Source organism: Triticum aestivum, chromosome 4A, assembly GCF_018294505.1.
Source record: "Triticum aestivum cultivar Chinese Spring chromosome 4A, IWGSC CS RefSeq v2.1, whole genome shotgun sequence".
Lineage (NCBI taxonomy): Eukaryota > Viridiplantae > Streptophyta > Magnoliopsida > Poales > Poaceae > Triticum > Triticum aestivum.
Genome location: NC_057803.1, coordinates 615,580,791 through 615,602,575, shown reverse-complemented (window position 1 = coordinate 615,602,575; position 21,785 = coordinate 615,580,791). Strand labels below are relative to the sequence as shown.

Sequence of the window (21,785 nt, the reverse complement as noted above, 5' to 3'; positions counted from 1 at the left end):
CTCTCCCCTCTCGTTGTTGTGCATCACATGATCTTGCGTGTGCGTAGGAATTTTTTTGAAATTACTACGAAACCCAACAGTGGCATCCGAGCCTAGGTTTTTTATGTTGATGTTATATGCACGAGTAGAACACAAGTGAGTTGTGGGCGATATAAGTCATACTGCCTACCAACATGTCATACTTTGGTTCGGCGGCATTGTTGGACGAGACGACCCGGACCAACATTACGTGTACGCTTACGCGAGACCGGTTCCCCCGACGTGCTTTGCACATAGGTGGCTTGCGGGCGACTGTCTCCCCAACTTTAGTTGAACCAAGTGTGGCTACGCCCGGTCCTTGCGAAGGTTAAAACGGAGTCTATTTGACAAACTATCATTGTGGTTTTGATGCGTAGGTGAGATTGGTTCTTGCTTAAGCCCGTAGCAGCCACGTAAAACTTGCAACAACAAAGTAGAGGACGTCTAACTTGTTTTTGCAGGGCATGTTGTGATGTGATATGGTCAAGACATGATGCTGAATTTTATTGTATGAGATGATCATGTTTTGTAACCGAGTTATCGGCAACTGGCAGGAGCCATATGGTTGTCGCTTTATTGTATGCAATGCAATCGCGATGTAATGCTTTACTTTATTACTAAGCGGTAGTGATAGTCGTAGAAGCATAAGCTTGGCGAGACGATAACGATGCTACGATGGAGATCAAGGTGTCACGCCGGTGACGATGGTGATCACGACGGTGCTTCGGAGATGGAGATCACAAGCACAAGATGATGATGGCCATATCATATCACTTATATTGATTGCATGTGATGTTTATCCTTTTATGCATCTTATCTTGCTTTGATTGACGGTAGCATTATAAGATGATCTCTCACTAAATTATCAAGAAGTGTTCTCCCTGAGTATGCACCGTTGCGAAAGTTCTTCGTGCTGAGACACCACGTGATGATCGGGTGTGATAGGTTCTACGTTCAAATACAACGGGTGCAAAACAGTTGCACACGCGGAATACTCAGGTTATACTTGACGAGCCAAGCATATACAGATATGGCCTTGGAACACGGAGACCGAAAGGTCGAGCGTGAATCATATAGTAGATATGATCAACATAACGATGTTCACCATTGAAAACTACTCCATCTCACGTGATGATCGGTTATGGTTTAGTTGATTTGGATCACGTAATCACTTAGAGGATTAGAGGGATGTCTATCTAAGTGTGAGTTCTTTAATTAATTAACTGAACTTAAATTTATCATGAAACTTAGTACCTGATTAGTATCTTGCTTGTTTATGTTTGATTGTAGATAGATGGCTCGTGCTGTTGTTCCGTTGAATTTTAATGCGTTCCTTGAGAAAGCAAAGTTGAAAGATGATGGTAGCAATTACACGGACTGGGTCCGTAACTTGAGGATTATCCTCATTGCTGCATAGAAGAATTACGTCCTGGAAGCACCGCTGGGTGCCAGGCCTGCTGCAGGAGCAACGCCGGATGTTATGAACGTCTGGTAGAGCAAAGCTGATGACTACTCGATAGTTCAGTGTGCCATGCTTTACAGCTTAGAATCGGGACATCAACGACGTTTTGAATGTCATGGAGCATATGAGATGTTCCAGGAGTTGAAGTTAATATTTCAAGCAAATGCCCGGATTGAGATATATGAAGTCTCCAATAAGTTCTATAGCTGCAAGATGGAGGAGAACAGTTCTGTCAGTGAGCATATACTCAAAATGTCTGGGTATAATAATCACTTGATTAAATTGGGAGTTAATCTTCCAGATGATTGTGTCATTGACAGAATTCTTCAATCACTGCCACCAAGCTACAAGAGCTTCGTGATGAACTATAATATGCAAGGGATGAACAAGACTATTCCCGAGCTCTTCGCGATGCTGAAAGCTGCGGAGGTAGAAATCAAGAAGGAGCATCAAGTGTTGATGGTCAACAAGACCACTAGTTTCAAGAAAAAAGGCAAAGGGAAGAAGAAGGGGAACTTCAAAAAGAACGGCAAGCAAGTTGCTACTCAAGAGAAGAAACCCAAACCTGGACCTAAGCCTGAAACTGCGTGCTTCTATTGCAAGCAGACTGGTCACTGGAAGCGGAACTGCCCCAAGTATTTGGCGGATAAGAAGGATGGCAAGGTGAACAAAGGTATATGTGATATACATGTTATTGATGTGTACCTTACTAATGCTCGCAGTAGCACCTGGGTATTTGATACTGGTTCTGTTGCTAATATTTGCAACTTGAAACAGGGACTACGAATCAAGCGAAGATTGGTTAAGGACGAGGTGACGATGCGCGTGGGAAACGGTTTCAAAGTCGATGTGATCGCAGTCGGCACGCTACCTCTACATCTACCTTCGGGATTAGTATTAGACCTAAATAATTGTTATTTGGTGCCAGCGTTAAGCATGAACATTATATCTGGATCTTGTTTGATGCGAGACGGTTATTCATTTAAATCAGAGAATAATGGTTGTTCTATTTATATGAGTAATATCTTTTATGGTCATGCACCCTTGAAGAGTGGTCTATTCTTGTTGAATCTCGATAGTAGTAACACATGTTGAAGCCAAAAGATGCAGAGTTGATAATGAGAGTGCAACTTATTTGTGGCACTGCCGTTTAGGTCATATCGGTGTAAAGCGCATGAAGAAACTCCATTCTGATGGACTTTTGGAACCACTTGATTATGAATCACTTGGTACTTGCGAACCGTGCCTCATGGGCAAGATGACCAAAACACCGTTCTCCGGTACTTTGGAGAGAGCAACAGATTTGTTGGAAATCATACATACAGATGTATGTGGTCCGATGAATATTGAGGCTCGTGGCGGATATCATTATTTTCTCACCTTCACAGATGACTTAAGCAGATATGGGTATATCTACTTAATGAAACATAAGTCTGAAACATTTGAAAAGTTTAAGGAATTTCATAGTGAAGTTGAAAATTATCGTAACAAGAAAAATAAAGTTTCTACGATCTGATCGTGGAGGAGAATATTTGAGTTACGAGTTTGATGTACATTTGAAAAATTGTGGAATAGTTTCGCAACTCACGCCACCCGGAACACCACAGCGTAATGGTGTGTCCGAACTCGTAATCGTACTTTACTAGATATGGTGCGATCTATGATGTCTCTTACTGATTTACCGCTATCGTTTTGGGGATACGCTCTAGAGACGGCCGCATTCACGTTAAATAGGGCACCATCAAAATCCGTTGAGACGACGCCTTATGAACTGTGGTTTGGCAAGAAACCAAAGTTGTCGTTTCTAAAAGTTTGGGGCTGCGATGCTTATGTGAAAAAGCTTCAACCTGATAAGCTCGAACCCAAATCGGAGAAATGTGTCTTCATAGGATATCCAAAGGAAACTATTGGATACACCTTCTATCACAGATCCGAAGGCAAGACTTTTGTTGCTAAATTCGGAAACTTTCTAGAGAGGAGTTTCTCTCGAAAGAAGTGAGTGGGAGGAAAGTAGAACTTGACGAGGTAACTGTACCTGCTCCCTTACTGGAAAGTAGTACATCACAGAAAACTGTTCCAGTGACACCTACACCAGTTAGTGAGGAAGCTAATGATGATGAAACTTCAGATCAAGATACTACTGAACCTCGTAGATCAACCAGAGTGAGATCCGCGCCAGAGTGGTACGGTAATCCTGTTCTGGAAATCATGCTACTAGATCATGATGAACCTACGAACTATGAAGAAGCGATGGTGAGCCCAGATTCCGCAAAATGGCTTGAAGCCATGAAATCTGAGATGGGATCCATGTATGAGAACAAAGTATGGACTTTAGTTGACTTGCCCGATGATCGGCAAGCAATTGAGAATAAATGGATCTTCAAGAAGAAGACTGACGCTGACGGTAATATTACTGTCTACAAAGCTCGACTTGTCGCGAAAGGTTTTTGGCAAGCTCAAGGGATTGACTACGATGAGACCTTCTCACCAGTAGCGATGCTTAAGTCTGTCCGAATCATGTTAGCAATTGCCGCATTTTATGATTATGAAATTTGGCAGATGGATGTCAAAACTGCATTCCTGAATGGATTTCTGGAAGAAGAGTTGTATATGATGCAACCGGAAGGTTTTGTCGATCCAAAGGAAGCTAACAAAGTGTGCAAGCTCCAGCGATCCATTTATGGACTGGTGCAAGCCTCTCGGAGTTGGAATAAACGTTTTGATAGTGTGATCAAAGAATTTGGTTTTATACAGACTTTCGGAGAAGCCTGTATTTACAAGAAAGTGAGTGGGAGCTCTGTAGCATTTATGATATTATATGTGGATGACATATTACTAATTGGAAATGATATAGAATTTCTGAATAGCATAAAGGGATACTTGAATAAGAGTTTTTCAATGAAAGACCACGGTGAAGCTGCTTACATATTAGGCATAAAGATCTATAGAGATAGATCAAAACGCCTAATTGGACTTTCACAAACAACATACCTTGACAAAATTTTGAAAAAGTTCAAAATGGATCAAGCAAAGAAAGGATTCTTGCCTGTGTCACAAGGTGTGAAATTGAGTAAGACTTAATGCTCGACCACTGCAGAAGATAGAGAGAATATGAAAGATGTTCCCTATGCATCAGCGATAGGATCTATCATGTATGCAATGCTGTGTACCAGACCTGATGTGTGCCTTGCTATAACTCTAGCAGGGAGGTACCAAAGTAATCCAGGAGTGGATCACTGGACAGCGGTCAAGAACATCCTGAAATACCTGAAAAGGACTAAGGATATGTTTCTCGTAGATGGAGGTGACAAAGAGCTCGCCGTAAAAGGTTACGTTGATGCAAGCTTTGACACTGATCCGGACGATTCTAAATCGCAAACCGGATACGTGTTTACATTAAACGGTGGAGCTGTCAGTTGGTGCAGTTCTAAACAAAGCGTCGTAGCGGGATCTACATGTGAAGCGAAGTACATAGCTGCTTCGGAAGCAGCGAATGAAGGAGTCTGGATGAAGGAGTTCATATCCGATCTAGGTGTCATACCTAGTGCACCGGGTCCAATGAAAATCTTTTGTGACAATACTGGTGCAATTGCCTTGGCAAAGGAATCCAGATTTCACGAGAGAACCAAGCACATCAAGAGACGCTTCAATTCCATCCGGGATCTAGTCCAGGTGGGAGACATAGAGATTTGCAAGATACATACGGATCTGAATATTGCAGGCCCGTTGACTAAGCCTCTACCACGAGCAAAACATGATCAGCACCAAGGCTCCATGGGTGTTAGAATCATTACGGTGTAATCTAGATTATTGACTCTAGTGCAAGTGGGAGACTGAAGGAAATATGCCCTAGAGGCAATAATAAAGTTATTATTTATTTTCTTATAACCATGATAAAAGGTTTATTATTCATGCTAGAATTGTATTAACTGGAAACATAATACATGTGTGAATACATAGACAAACAAAGTGTCACTAGTATGCCTCTACTTGACTAGCTCGTTAATCAAAGATGGTTATGTTTCCTAACCATGAACAATGAGTTGTTATTTGATTAACGGGATCACATCATTAAGAGAATGATCTGATTGACATGACCCATTCCATTAGCTTAGCACCCGATCGTTTAGTATGTTGCTATTGCTTTCTTCATGACTTATACATGTTCCTGTAACTATGAGATTATGCAACTCCCGTTTACCGGAGGAACACTTTGGGTACTACCAAACGTCACAACGTAACTGGGTGATTATAAAGGAGTACTACAAGTGTCTCCAAAGGTACATGTTGGGTTGGCGTATTTCGAGATTAGGTTTTGTCACTCCGATTGTCGGAGAGGTATCTCTGGGCCCTCTCGGTAATGCACATCACATAAGCCTTGCAAGCATTGCAACTAATGAGTTAGTTGCGAGATGATGTATTACGGAACGAGTAAAGAGACTTGCCGGCAACGAGATTGAACTAGGTATGGGATACCGACGATCGAATCTCGGGCAAGTAACATACCGATGACAAAGGGAACAACGTATGTTGTTATGCGGTCTGACCGATAAAGATCTTCGTAGAATATGTAGGAGCCAATATGGGCATCCAGGTCCCGCTATTGGTTATTGACCGGAGACATGTCTCGGTCATGACTACATTGTTCTCGAACCCGTAGGGTCCGCACGCTTAAGGTTACGATGATAGTTATATTATGAGTTTATGCATTTTGATGTACCGAAGGTTGTTCGGAGTCCCGGATGTGATCACGGACATGACGAGGAGTCTCGAAATGGTCGAGACGTAAATATTGATATATTGAAAGCCTATGTTTGGATATCGGAAGTGTTCCGGGTAAAATCGGGATTTTACCGGATTACCGGGAAGGTTACCGGAACCCCCCGGGAGCTAAATGGGCCATGATGGGCTTTAGTGGAAAAGAGAAGAGGCAGCCCTACATGGGCTGCGCGCCTCCCCCTTCCCCTAGTCCTATTAGGACTAGGAGAGGTGGCCGGCCCCCTCTCTCTCTTTTCCCCCTCCGCGAATCCTATTCCAACTAGGATTGGGGGGGGGGGGGGGAATCCTACTCCCAGAAGGAGTAGGACTCTCCTGGCACGCCAAGCTTGGCCGGCCAGCCTCCCCCCTCTAGTCCTTTATATACTAAGGCAGAGGCACCCCAGAAACACACAAGTTGATCCATGTGATCTATTCCTTAGCCGTGTGCGGTGCCCCCAGCCACCATAGTCCTCGATAATATTGTAGCTAGCGGAGTTTAGGCGAAGCCCTGCTGCTGTAGTACATCAAGATTGTCACCACGCCGTCGCGCTGACGGAACTCTTCTCCGACACTTTGCTGGATCGGAGTCCGGGGATCGTCATCGAGCTGAACGTGTGCTCGAACTCGGAGGTGTCGTAGTTTCGGTGCTTGATCGGTTGGATCGTGAAGAGGTACGACTACTTCCTCTACGTTGTGTCAACGCTTCCGCAGTCGGTCTGCGTGGGTACGTAGACAGCACTCTCCCCTCTCGTTGCTGTGCATCACATGATCTTGCGTGTGCGTAGGAAATTTTTTGAAATTACTACGAAACCCAACACATGTTTCTAACAACAGAATCTCTGCCTTCTAAATGGAACCAAATTCCCCATTTTGGGTCATCAGTACTGGACAAAAATGGAATGAATTATTATAAAGAATGCACACTGCTAAAGTTTCTAACAATTTGCAATTACTCTATTATCATACATTAGGGGAAATTGACCTAAAATACATCCTATCAATAAAACTGAAAAAGAAGAAGATATGTTGTACCTGCCGCCTCCCGCACGAGGAAGCTTGCGCCGGCTGCGAGGTGCACTTCTTGTCGTCGTCGGTGGTGGAGCCGCCGCCAACTCCTGGGATGGCTCGTCGGTGGTCGAGCCGCCGCCGGCGCCAACTCTAGATTCAGGCTGTTGCGCCGCAAAGCTAGAGCTGCCTAGCCACGTATCGACCTCCAAAAGGTCGACGCGGCCCCCAACTACATCAGGAGGTTGGCCGCCGAACAAATCCCCGTTGGGGTTTGAATCCACCGCCGCCATTACCACCACCGCCTAGGGATACAGAGGAGAGAGCTCGGGGAGAGAGATGTGGTTCGGTCGGTTGGTCGTTTTGACTTGGCCCCTGGCTGGTTCCGACCGAGCCGGGCCACTAACGGCCGCGAGCGGGCGTCCGTTAGCCGTTAGGGCAGCCGTCCGCCTGCCATGTGGGCCATCCCTGTCAGTTATGCGGTTAAAACGGCTAAATGGACGATCAACACGACCTGGTAGTTTTTTTTGCCACAAAATTTGAAATTTTTGGTAGTTATTAGTCACTTTTTTGAAAGTGGTAGTTCTGTGGGACGGATGCCCCTAATGTTGTAGTTTTTTGTCAAATACTCGCTGAACTATAGTACTTTTTGAGCAACATAATTAATGTTACTGCAGTAATCTTTGTGGTGATTTTAGTTCTTGTTTTTTTCCTGTTTAAGATTACTGGATCTTGTTGCCAAGATTGCGAACGCAAATTCATGTTCTTGTTGTAACATAATTATATGAGCTCAGCTAAAACCATCTTTTAATGCTTAGTTTTATCTGAGAAGGAAATCATTTGCTGGCATATCTTTTAGGGAGAACTGTACAGTTTTCTCTCCCCTTTGGTCCACTCTCTGGTCTTTCCGCCCAGAGGAGGTTCGAATGATCTGCAGACGATGAGGGCATGTCCAGACTTTCCCTGTTTTCTTTAGCCCAAGACATGACGATGGCAGATAAATCTTAAAATTAACCTTGTGAACCGAAATAGTACTACATGTCAAGTGCTACGAGGCAACATGGGTCACCGGCTGTAGATGGTAGGTGTTTCGGTGGTAGCCGGTTTGTGATGCTGTTCTTTGCTTTCATCGGTTAGTTTTGTTCATTTTCATCGTGTTGTTAGTTTTGGCCATTTTTTCATGTTGTGTGTGTGTGCATCTTGTATGGGTAATCTTGTACATACATGTCGTTTAATTTTCTCCCATATGCATGTGTATGACTGCGTACATCCAATTTTGTTCTCCCAGCTTTGATCAGGAGGTTCCAATAATGGTCAGTTGATGATGAGGCGATTTCCAGAGCTATATTCATTCATCTGACCAGTTTGTCGTCAATGGAGCATCTCATCCATGGATCCCGGCAACGGCCAGAGAAGAGACGAACTTTAACAACACCAGGGTGAAATTGTGTATATTGCGAGGAGCCAAGTGCTGGAAACTTCGAGAGTGCTAGATGGTGCTTTGTGCATGGTTATGTATCAGTTTCATACGCTTCATTGTCCAGGAATACATCCACACCATGGCATGCTGATCAGAAGCTTCTACTAGCCATTGTAGCAGCCACTCTTTAATTCTGAAAAAAAGGTTCAAAATTAGCAAACTGACAATACATTCAGATTTAACACATTCTCAAAATATGCTTCATTGTCTCTATTATGGTTTCATATTCTTCATTATCCAGGAACTCTGATTTAACACATTCTGAAATTCCCTTAGCAAACTGACAATAATAGCACAAAAGTTGCACACATAATCAGTGGTAGTTGATCTCCACTGTAGCTTCAGCTCCAGTGGGTAAACAACTGTGTGGGTGATTTGCCAACAAAAACTTTCATCTTGTTATGGCATTGTATACACACCATTGTCACTTCTAGTTTTTTGGTTTTCAACTTTTCATGCTTGAGAACCTGGATTGACAGAGAAACCATAATATGTCGTCGGCTCAAGAAATGGGGGTGAACAAATATGCAAAAATAGAATATCAACCAATGGAAAAAAAATCAAGATGGATTCATGCCGAAGTTGTACTAGATAAGTGTCGCACTTGGGTATTAAGAACAACAGTTTTTTTATAATTTATTTGTATGTATGATATAAAAAGGTACATTTGTGTAAAAAGGAAATACTTCTATGCTCTCAACAGAAGAACAAATAGCACATTTGTTTAAAAAATATTTAACATTTGCGACATCTAGTTTTATATGGAAATGGAATACATAAACACTATTGTGTTTTAGAATTTTATAGGAAAGCTATGCTGCTTTAGCTTTTTTAGAGAAGCTATTCTGTTTTAGTAATGGCACAACAGTGCTATATAAATCATAATCCCAACTCGGAATTGGACTGATCTTTACATGACATGTACTTTGAAATTTATGATATGAATGAGACATGTATTGCAGTGCAAAAAAAAAAACTCAGAATCGGACTTGGTTGACTATTGTGACCTGTGAGGAGCACAACACAGTCCAGCCCACACAGATAGGGAAGGAAGGCCAGGTCTCCTTCATCCCCACAGCCTCAAAACTTTTCCCCTCCCGAAACTCTCACCTCCACCGATCATGACGCCGACACCTTATATTTGTAATAAATTTTATTGGAGTTGCTCAAACTAATCCCAAAGGTTTTGGAATTGATTTTGCTTTTGAATTAAAATGATTTCAGCACCTTATATTTAATTAGAAAAGCAACTCCAGTCGAGCTGGGCCCAATTTTCTGGCCCAACTTCTCTCTGCCACGGCCTTGGCGCATTGCACTCTCGTGCACGCAGAGAAATGGCAGCCTCGCGTGATTGCCGCCCCGCCCTCCTTAATTCCCTGAGAAAATTTCTTATTTGAAACTATCTTAAAATCTGCTTCCTTATTCAATACTGAAATTTTGTTTCCCTATTTGACACAAGTTTTAAATTTTATTCTCTATATGACATTTCCATCCATTTTGAGCCTAAATGACATCTGAAAAGACTCGTTTGCCTCTTATGTGGTATGTGTGTGGGGGCAATAGCGCACACACGCAGCATCAGTGCGAGGGCAGGAGCACACACGCAGCAACACATACACATGCACCAACACACACGCACACGCGCACACACACACGCAACAACACGCACGCGCGCGTGCACAGAGACACACACACGAGCAGCAACACACATGCACGCAGCAGCACACACGCAGGCAGCAGCACACACACGCGCACGCACGTACACACATAGTAGCAAACACACACGCAGCAACACACATGTGCGCGTGCACCCACACACGCAACAACACACGCGCGCACACACACATACCGTGTGAGGGGCAAAATTGTCTTTTCAGGTGTCATCTAGGCTCAAAATAGAGGGAAGTATCGTATAGGAAATAAAATTTAGAACTAGTGTCAAATAGGAAAAAAAATTCCCGTTATTAAATAAAAAATCAGATTTTAAGACCAGTGTCAAATAAGGAATTTTCTCTAATTCCCTCCGATCTCCTCCGTCCCAGTTCCCACATCCCACGTCCCCAAACCCTCACCTCCACCGATTCACCATGCCGCCGCCACCGGTACTATCGCTGCCGGACGAGCTCATCGAGGAGGTCTTCTTCCGCCTCCCGCCGGACGAGCCCGAGCACCTCGTGGCTCGTGCGCGCCTCCCTCGCATGCAAGCTCCTGCTGGGCCTCCTCACCGGACCTAGCTTCTGCCGTCGCTACCGCGACTTCCACGGAGCTCCCCCTATGTTGGGCTTCCTTTATTCCTGGCCACAATTCTCCCGCCAACGGTCCGAGGACCTCCTCGTCCCACAGTTCTTCCCCACCACAAAATTCGGCGCGCGCATTCCGGACGACCCCTGGCCGGACTGGGGGGACTCCGAGTTGGCTGTGTTGACTGCCACCATGGTCGCGTTCTCCTTGGGGACTATGATAAACCCATGCCGCTCGTCGTTTGGGACCCCATGACAGGCCGCCGGACCAAGCTGGAAGCGCCCAAAGGATGCAATATGCCCTTGACCGCCGAGCCCGGTTGGAGCCGCCGTGCTCTGTGCCGTGGCAGGATGTGACCACCGCGGATGCCATCAGGGCCCCTTCCGGGTTGTCTTCTTCGGCATGACCACGGATGGTGACGATAATTGTATTATACACGTGCGAGTGTCCTCGCCGGAGACTGGTGAGTGGAGCGAGCAGTGCCCTAGTCTTGATCTTGGTATGGATGCATTCATCAGACCAGTGCCTCCTGTCCTCATCCAAGACGCACTTTACTTTATGCATATTCTTGGTGAAGATGGTCTCAAAGAAGGAATTCTCAAATACGACGTGGACTCTAGTTGCTTATCGCGGATTGATGCGCCAGCGCCACTGCCGTCGCCTGCCAGTGACGATTCTACTATCCTCATGGCTATGGAGGATGGCAGTTTGGGTTTCGCACAAGTGGATATGTTAACTTTCTATCTGTGGTCAAGCCAGATGGGTTCCGAGGGTGTTGCGTCATGGACTCAGCCTAGAGTAATCGATCTCAACAACCTTCTCCCCATCAAAAATCCTGATAAAATTCTTAGACTGATTGGATCAGTGGAGGGCAGGGATATTGTTTTCGTCACGACAGACCTTGGCATCTACCAGATTAATCTTAAGTCGCTACAGTGGAAGAAGCTATGGAAGAGAAAAAAATTCCTTAGATTGATTCCATACATGAGTTTCCACAACCCACAAGGTATATCTATATATACTTTCTTTTGTGATTGTAATAATATAGTACGCATTAGTTAGCCAAACAAACAAAATAATTGAATGGTTAATTAGACTGAAGGTTATATTTGATGTTTCATTTTGTGATAATATATCTGCTAGAGCAAACTTTCACTGCTATGTACCACTCCCTCTGTTCCTAAATATAAGTCTTTGTAGAGATTTCACTATGGACCACATACGGATGTATCTAGATGATTTTAGAGTATAGATTCACTCATTTTGCTCTGTATGTGGTCCGTAGTGGAATCTCTTCAAAGACTTATATTTAGGAACGGAGGGCAATCGAATGTTATACCTTATTGGCAGTATAGTATCCTGTCTTCTCCTTTTGGAATCACGCTGACAAATCTGCGTTTGCAGAAAGGGTGATCCCTTGTGATGTGGCTCATTGACGACGTAGGGTTGAATATGACTAAGGGCAGGAGGCCACAGTCATCAAGAGGAAAGATGACCAGTTGGAGGCGACAAGGTCTTGTGATGAATATGCAGTATCTGGCAGCTGGTTTGCTGCAATGGTGCTTGTTTTCTCATACTGTTGGTAGCTTTTGTCAGTAAGCTACATAAATTCCCCATGCGCTGTGGGTGAATGGATTGTTCTTGCACTGAACATCTAATTTCTTGCGGCCAGAGTTATGTGCCCATCTTAAAAAACCCTACATTCTACAATTTGCCCTCCCAAGCTTAATTTGATCGAACATGTCTAAATTCATCTCGTACAAGAGGTATAAAACTCAAGAGCAGATGATGAGGGCATGTCTAGAGCTAGTGGTCTATGATGTGATGTGTATTTAATTAGTGCCTACATGCCAAATTTTTTTGTTACTGCAGTTCTGAATTTCATATGTTTTCTGCAACTCTAGGAATTTTGGTCAGCCCCAGCTCTACATTTTATCATTTGTTCTTTTCTAAGAATATATGGAACCTATTTGTGTAGTCTGACCTACCTCTCCTTGATTTTGATGTTGTTACTAGAACCGCCATAAATGCTCAGTATATAAATTTAGATGTTTATATGCTGGCTGGGTGCTCTAGTATTACTGTTTGAGAGGTTCATACTGCTGCAATTACTCTTGGCAGAGCATGGCCAAGCTGGCATATAACTAGATCTTTTACCTCCAAGTTCCTACCATAGAGGTACCAAATCTGTAGGTGTAGTTTGATTGTTTTGTGAGTTTTGTGGCATTGACAGTGTTTTGCTTGTTTTATATATATATATATATATATATATATATATATATATATATATATATATATATATATATATATATATATATATATATATATAGGCTTGCTAAACTATGGCTGCGCGCATTCTACCTTATCCTACGCTCCGGCCACTTCAACCGAGCCAACCTACGCGACTAATTAGGCCGACGCGCTAACCAGGTGGAAGGGCGCGGGCGACGTGGGAAAAGATTGATCGTAACGCTTACGACCAAAACTGTTGGCGGCGCTTTGCTGGCCTTCTCCTAGACAAAAAGATAGTAATGGATTACCATCGCCCTGGTGTCGCTTTGCCAGCCTTCTCTCAGAAAAAAAAAATAGTAACACGTTACCGTTGCCATACTTTAGTTAACAGTCATCCCTCGCACGCCTACACCATCGAAACATCGTAAAAGTGACCCAGCCTAAGTGTTAATTCCTAGCTTTTCAGTAGTAACGATTTACCATCACATACAGTTTTCTTTAAAATAATAAACTCCAGTTACGTTTCGTACCCACGTTCCCACGATTGTGCATTGACCGGTCACTAGGCGGTCTCTATTCTTTAATACCTCGTTCCTATCGACATCCACCGCATCATCACTATCGCCATCCGCCGCCGCCGCCGCCGCCGCCGCTGTTAACTTCCGCCACGACCACGTCCTTCGTAGTCTCCGGTCGACATCCGCGGCCGCCGATAACATCGCTGGTCGCTTGTTCATACTACACATCCGGCAGCCGTCGTTTTCTCCGTCCGTATTTTTGGAGGTAATCCACCTGCTAATCTGATTCTCCCCCGATGGATGCTTTGAGTTTTGACTAGGCGTACATCCCCGTTTCCGGCCGTCCTCCTCACAAGCTCACATGGGCTGCCGGATTTAATAATTTCTTAATTGCCGCGAACCTGCAATCGCTATCTGCCATCCCCTCACCCCCCCTTATTAGTGTGTCAACTTTTCCCCTTTTGTTGCAGTGCAATCTCCTTTTTCTGTACAAATCCTCTGGTACAAATTCTACGCCAAGTTAGTGTAACACATCAACTAATCTTAATTAGTGGTAATCTGAATCCAGTTAACAGGTGGTAGTAATACAACTTCATTTATGGTAATCTGAATCTAATTAAGAAGTGCTAGTAATACAACTTCAGTTCTAGTAATCTGAATCTAATTAAGAAGTGCTAGTAATACAACTTCAGTTCTAGTAATCTGAATCTAATTAAGAAGTGCTAGTAATACAACTTCAGTTCTAGTAATCTGAATCTAATTAAGAAGTGCTAGTAATACAACTTCAGTTCTAGTAATCTGAATCTAATTAAGAAGTGCTAGTAATACAACTTCAGTTCTAGTAATCTGAATCTAATTAAGAAGTGCTAGTAATACAACTTCAGTTCTAGTAATCTGAATCTAATTAAGAAGTGCTAGTAATACAACTTCAGTTCTGGTAATCTGAATATAATTAAGAAGTGCTAGTAACACAACTTCAGTTCTGGTAATCTGAATCTACATTTTAACACATATGTGCTATTCTGTTTCAGGACAAATGAAAGTCGTTGGCACACGTCCACAGAAGGTCCGAAAAGTTACGATTCAAGACAGTCAAGATGCAGTCACCTATCAATTTGATGATCCACCATTAGTTCCCCCTACGGCTGGGTTGCAAATTACTATCCATCCTGCTGCAGCCTCATCATCGGAGCACTCTGTAGCACAAGAAGCGGCTCACAATACAGTTGCAGAGGAGTGTCCGGCACAGGCGGTACCGGGTCAACAAACTAATCCTAATAACACATCAACATCTCACACTTCAACGGGGATCCCCCCGTTGGTTTCACCCATTGTTGCTGGAGGGAACACTTCGGTCGGTTCCAAGAGGTCGGCTGCAACAACATGCAACCGTTCCAACTCCCATCAATATGAAAATGACGATGATGATTTTGACCCCCCGCCACCTAGAACTGCTCTTACCCGGAGGACCGACCCGCCAGTCAAGCGGCCAAAGGTAGCTAAAGCTATATCATCCACCGCCGGTCATAATGTGAGTTTTATCTCAAATGCCCAACTTATTTTCTGTGAGTTTTCAAACTTTGTTTTTACTGGCCTCAACAATACATTTCATTGTTTTCCAGGGAAACCAACCATCAAAACCGGCACCAACCATTAGGTGCTCACCTGGATTCGTGCTCTCTGCCATTGATCTATTAACCGAAGATCAATATGCAAATGTCAAGGCTACTCCATTTGGTGAAATTCTGAACCTAAAAGCTGATGCTCTTGAGTCCAGGAATTTGCCGGTATTCCTTATGAACAAGACTGACAAGGACACTCTAATAATCAACGTCGGCACTCAAGGTGGACTGAAAATTACCCCGCATGCTGTGCATTGTGTCATGGGCACTCCACTTGGTGGTCGTGACCCATCGGTCTGTTCTGTCACCCAAAAGAATGAGCTGCTTAGACTCAAGAACGAGCTGAGCGTGCCAGTCGATCAGAATATAACCTACAAAACTCTGTGCGACTATATAAAGTTGAAGAGGCCTGATGATTTGTCCACAAGATGTTTCATTCTGATTATATTCAACTGGTTACTCTTTCCTTCCACAAGGACATATATATCTGGTAGGGAGGCTGCTTGGACTGCAGACATTGCTAATATTGGTGCGATCGATTGGTCCAAAGCTGTTGTTGATTACATGAGGGATAGTGTTGCAACATGGCACTCCAAGAAGAACAACAATGGAGTATTGTCCATTTCTGGTTGTGTGCTCTTTTTAATAGTAAGTTTACTACATGTAGTTCCTTTTGTATCTTTAAATTTCCAACCAACAGGAAGTGTCTACAACCTAGAATTTCATTAGTACTACTAAATCTTTATGGCTTCTTCAGATTTACTATTTGGACAATCTCCTGAGTGTCAATATGTTGGATGCGTCTCAAACACCACGCATAGCTTTCTACAACACTGGGAAGATGCAAGCTATCTTAAGTGAGGATAAGTCGAAGAACAAGCCAGACTCGGAGTCATATGGCAACCTACCGGTATGTTTCCCTACCCTATTGCTGCCAACTAGTAAATCTAGCTTTCATAATATCATTACATTAACTCTTTATGGTTATTTCCAGCTTCGGTCCCAGGAGGGTACTTGCTGCTTGGATGTTAATGCCAACGCGACATCAGCAAGCCATGCTCAACCTCATGCCCATTCTGTTCTGTTCATTAGCATGCTGGAGCAACTCAGGGACTGCGTGGATCAACTACCTCAATCGAAGCAGGCTGTGGCATTTGCTGCTATACGGAGGTGTGATGATTCAGTTGCCAAACTACTTGCTGATGTTTCTCTCGAACAACGCAAGGTTGTATCGGAGTTACGCTGCATAATGCTCGATCCTTCGACGTCTTCGCCATCACCTCCAATTCAGAGGGATCCTAAGCCAATTTCTTGTGCTGCGGCACATTTGGATAATGTAGCGGGTAATGTGGACATCGATCACACTACTATCTTTGGCCCCAATAGTTAGTACCATATAATTCTATTTTTGATGTGTTTCTCACCACCACATTACCTAGGGAATAAAACTTGAAAACAAGACATCAAGAAGGGAATTATGGCTCCTGTCACTAAGCTTGTTTATTTTTACCCATTTTCAGATGAGAACCCACCTGGGAGATCTTCAGCCCAACTCGCTCGGGGTGATTCCCAATCCTCAGTGACCAACTGCCATCAACATTTTTCACACCCTTCTCTACTTTTCATTGCTGTCTTTTTAACGATATATCTTAGCTTTTGCTACTTTTCTTGATGGCCCAGCAGAACGGTCGATTCATGACATTCCTGCTGCTACAGACAATATTGAAGTTGATGGCACCAGTAGTAAGTTTAATCTTGTTCTTTTCTCTCTTTTCTGCCTCACTAGCGCATTTCTCTATATTATGCCCTTTCAAAAATCACACGTTATGTGCAGTACAATCCGAAGCCGACCGCAGTGTTCAGCGAAACGATGGTGTGGATCCCAGCAAGAATCTTCCATCGTCAGGTATTGGTCATGATGGCACATAATTTTATAAGTTAATTCTATGACTCACCACAACGCAACTAGTCATTTGCATATCATGTATTTAAACCTTGTGTATTTTTACTAATTATCAGCAGATGGCCCACTGCAAGGTTCTCTTACCCAACTGCTCCAGGGTAATATCGAAGCTTCTACGACCAAGTCCCAGCAAGGTTTTTGCACACCCTTATGTTATTAAATTGCATTTCTTTGTTCTTACAAACCATATTATTTGTCACCGCTTTTGTTGTTGCTCTTGCAGAAAGCTTGCTTACCGCATTTTATGGACCTTATGACAAAAGCGAAAATGATTGCACAAGTAGTAAGCTTACATTTTTCTGTATGTTTCATATGTCTTCAACTTGAATAAACTAATTTTAATTGTATACCTTGTCAACATTTGCATGCGCAGACCAGCCCAATAAACCTCATCAAACAGTTGAGCCACACAATACTGTTGACTCTATGAACAACCTTCCACCACCAGGTTTCATTCCTCATCTCACTTTCCATTCTATGCTAACTTGATGTAGTGATTCATGTAATTTAAATGTTTTTCACATATGAAGCTGGTAGTGACTTCTTACATTTGATGGTAAAACCCACTTGTTATTGTAGTAATCCCTCTAAGGGTTTCCATGCACACATTTATGATAATACCAAGTTTCTTTTCTAGGAATTCATTTTATTTCGTGGTGTTTCCACTTGTCATTTATTGTAACACCAACTAGATATTCTAGTAATCTATTTATTTCCGCCTAGCTATGTTGAAAATTGAACGCACCACGACCAACTATTTCTCACCTTTTCTTTAACCCTACACGACAACTTCTGAACGCTGTGCATGCAGACAAACAACATGGCTCTGACAGCCACTCAAAAACCGATTGCCCTACTCATGCTGCTAACTGTTCTGATGTGGATGCGCAAGGAATCACCGATCCCATTACGTTTTCTCAAATGTGTGAAGGCATTGAATATGATGGAACTGGATGCCCCTCATGTGATGCAGACGGTCAGTTCATGAATCATAATACAAATTCAATACATCTTCGGACTGCACTTGTTTATGGTAATACTATTATAATTTTTCTATACTGCACAGCGCGTCTTATTAATGAGGTGCACCTTGATGACGTAGGCCATGAGCATGAAGAAGAAGCTGAGATAGCTCCAACTAACACTGGTAACTAGGATACAAATCTATTACTTCTCTTTTGACATGTTTCTATATTTTCTCTTACTACTGGTCTTGTTTATCTATTTGTAAATACTATCTACTGCTTGGTTGTTTCATGTACAAATATTTTCTTCGAATTTCTTTTTCTTTCTAGATGCAGAAAACTTGGGGGTGGGTGTGTCAGACGTATTCACGGGCCAAAAGTTTGTCAATGAGGCACAAATCGATGCAGAAGCTGCTGATCACACAGAGCAGGTCTCAAAAGGTTGTTTTTCCTACTCAAACTTAAGTCCATACCAACTTATAAATAGATGTGTCGGCTTCGCCAAAATTATAACATTTTTTTTCAATGACTTAATTTTATGGTTAAGTATAGATGGTCATTTATCTGTGGATGCACCAATAATTACTGGTCAAGTCCCAGTTAACCATGACAATGATGCTGATCGCCAAATTACTGTCCATGAACCAATTAGCCACACAGAACAGTGTACCACCGCAGAGCAATTTCAGGTAATACCCTCCATTACGTCTACATAGCTCCAAATATAGCACATTTCTAATGAAGTATCCATCATGTATACAGTTGGAAGATGCCAACACACCTGAATCCTTAGTATCCTTCGGTCAGCCAACACAAGAATGGGAAGTTAGCCAACAACTTCGAGATGCTAATATTCACCCAGACAGAACCCCCCATTTTGTAATTATCTATCTTTATGCTTACTTATAATTATTATGCCAGGTGCTCATAAATCTTATTAACCTCCTTTTTTACTATTTCCATTTCAATGCAGGATACTAGAGAGCCATCCCACAAAGTGTGTATTAGGAGTGGCAGTGAAATCATCAAATTACCTCACACTGGAGCGGAGGCTCAACCTACCAACCTACAGCAGTCTGCCTCCACTGCACAACAGGCTGCCCACACTATCCAGGTGATACTTTTTATAAGTGCATTCTTTCGTAAATCAGAGTTGCGGCTGCACACACATTGCCTAAAATTTACCATTTTAATGTCTGTCAGGTCTCTGATGCATCTGCTCTACAGCTGTCTCCCAGGCGCTCGGCGAGATTTAAAAAAACAGATGTTGTAAGTGCTGCCCTGCTATTAACTTTGTTTTTACATTTTTTTCCAATAGTAATGTTCACATACATAATATCGTATCTCAGTTGGGTTATTTTCTACATATTTCAGTCTACGGAAAAACATACACTTGTTCGCACCGCCAAGAACATGGAGAAGGACAAAACCAATGTCCCAAGCTTTGTGAACCCCAACCAATTCGGAGCTCCTGGAAATGTTCTGCAATGCGGTCAACTACCAGTTATCGTAAAGAGGATCAGGAAGAGACCATTGAAGATCATTTCTCCATTTAAATTACATCCTGTTAAGTCTACCATTTCTCTCAACCACGCCCGAAAACTCCGTGACATAGTAATCAACGACCTTGATCTCAAAAAGTAAACCTTCACACCATTGCATCCTATTTTTAATGTGCACTAATTATTTCATCATTTTAAAATACATTACAAATTCCGAATTAACCTTGTCATAGGACTGGACTTCTTGCTTACGAACCTTCTAAGTTATATCTTACTGGCATGGATCTCGCAAAAAGCTTCGGCGATGGGGCATCAATGCTACCCAGCTTGATGGAATACTACATAGACATTCTGCGTCACGATGAGATTAAATTAAGGCCCACGTCGGCTGGGTACAGGATGTTCCTTCGTTGGTCACTATCGGTATTTAAACCTGATTTTACAATTATCCATTTTTACTATGGCTAACCATTCCATGTTCTCGTTACCTAAGTATTCAGCATCATTTTGTCAAATCAATAATCAACATTTTTGAATTATTATGTGCAGTTCCACCTTAATGTCGATGCTCGGCACGAGACGCAATCCTTCAATCCTACTTTCATTGAGGCACTATTAAAGGAAGACCTCGCGGATAAAGACCCTCAAGATGTTCGCATGGTAAGGTTCCTTACTGCATCACACTTTTCATCTTGCATGCTCTACATCCTTTGCTCTCCATTCATATTTTTTTATCTGCTGCAGATATTATGGGTATCCCATCAGGGCAGTCATTTCTCAGTTTATTGTGTGAATCGTGTTCACAGACGGATTGACGTCCTCGATTCAGTTGACTGGAGCACACAACAGACTACATTTGAGGATTTTCATAAGCCGTGGGGTCCTATTGCTGTCGCCAGACTCAATGATGCTTTTTTAAAAGTTACTGAGGGGAAGTTCGACAACTTCTGCAAGTGGCCTATTGCTAGATTTCCAACCCCCAAACAACTTGCCAACGACTGTCCTTTCTTCTGTTTCAAATTCCTGAAATTTTATGATGGCGAGGAGAATCAATTACGAATCAAAATCGACCCAGTGAGCATCCCCCCCCCACACACACGTATCGTTACTAGATAAATACGATGTCATGGCTACAATGTTAATTCTTTTTTTCTCTATGAATCATTTGCAGGAGAAGTTTAGTGATTACAGGTCGGAGGAGCTTGCATACATGGTGTTCCATGAATTGAATTTATTTCGTCAGCTACCACCTCAAATTGAAGTTTTGAGGAAGGCTATTACAAAAGCATAACCAGTTGCCGGCACTAGCAAACCAAAATGTTTCGCGAGGGGAGTCACAAGCTAGCCATGTTTATTTCCATATCCACCATGATTACTTTCCCGACAGATATTCGTCCTAATGTAAACCTAAGTGACGGAGAATATTATTGTACTGCTTTCCGTACTTGCTTCTGCATTACTGTATTTTGTATTATCTAATCGTATATTAGGTGGCACAATCGATGGCTGCAATGTGCATTAATGTTTTATATATTTTCTGTAGTACCTTTTCTCTCCCGTTATATACGAGGTCATTACTACCTAATACTCCCTCCGTCTCGAAATAAGTGCCTCAACTTTGTACTAGAGTTTCAGACACTTAGTTTGGGACAGAGGGAGTATTATTTACAATTACAGGTTAAATCACCAGAACTTATTTCCATTCACTGCAAGTAGGCACAACCTTGTACCAGAAGGCATGCCAATTTCCTACCAGCTCTTTGAACGTGTCACTCTATGTTTAAATATTTTTCATATTTTTAAATATGTAAATTTTCCTGCAAATCTTTGACCAAATCATACAATGCAGCCTACGATATGTCAAGGCTACATTTTCATTACACATACATTTTTCTTTTTGTTTTCCTGTCACCGATGTGATCAATTTTTTTATAGTAACACCATGCACCATATATGGTAAATCGACCGTAGATTCTTACGAACTATCCTTATATGGTAACACACTGAAACAATAATAGT

General features: G+C 42.6%; 1 protein-coding gene across 7 annotated transcripts; it reads left to right on the top strand.

The window, feature by feature from the left end:
• Nucleotides 1–13,748: 13,748 nt before the first annotated feature.
• Nucleotides 13,749–21,299, top strand: LOC123082625 (uncharacterized). Of its 7 annotated transcripts, none has more exons than XM_044504925.1 (23): nt 13,749–13,979; nt 14,746–15,245; nt 15,337–15,984; nt 16,094–16,246; nt 16,331–16,679; nt 16,857–16,898; nt 17,020–17,079; nt 17,171–17,242; nt 17,359–17,433; nt 17,523–17,579; nt 17,673–17,747; nt 18,111–18,275; nt 18,366–18,446; nt 18,595–18,705; nt 18,817–18,953; nt 19,027–19,143; nt 19,238–19,378; nt 19,468–19,533; nt 19,639–19,904; nt 20,000–20,189; nt 20,316–20,426; nt 20,511–20,840; nt 20,938–21,299. In XM_044504925.1, exons 2-23 carry the CDS (start codon nt 14,751–14,753, stop codon nt 21,055–21,057), a joined length of 3,861 nt encoding a protein of 1,286 aa, XP_044360860.1. In that variant the 5' UTR covers nt 13,749–13,979; nt 14,746–14,750; the 3' UTR covers nt 21,058–21,299. The 7 variants fall into 7 exon arrangements, with proteins under 7 accessions (XP_044360860.1, XP_044360858.1, XP_044360859.1 ...); XM_044504923.1 differs by having other exon boundaries at nt 17,523–17,582; XM_044504924.1 differs by having other exon boundaries at nt 17,356–17,433.
• Nucleotides 21,300–21,785: the final 486 nt, after the last annotated feature.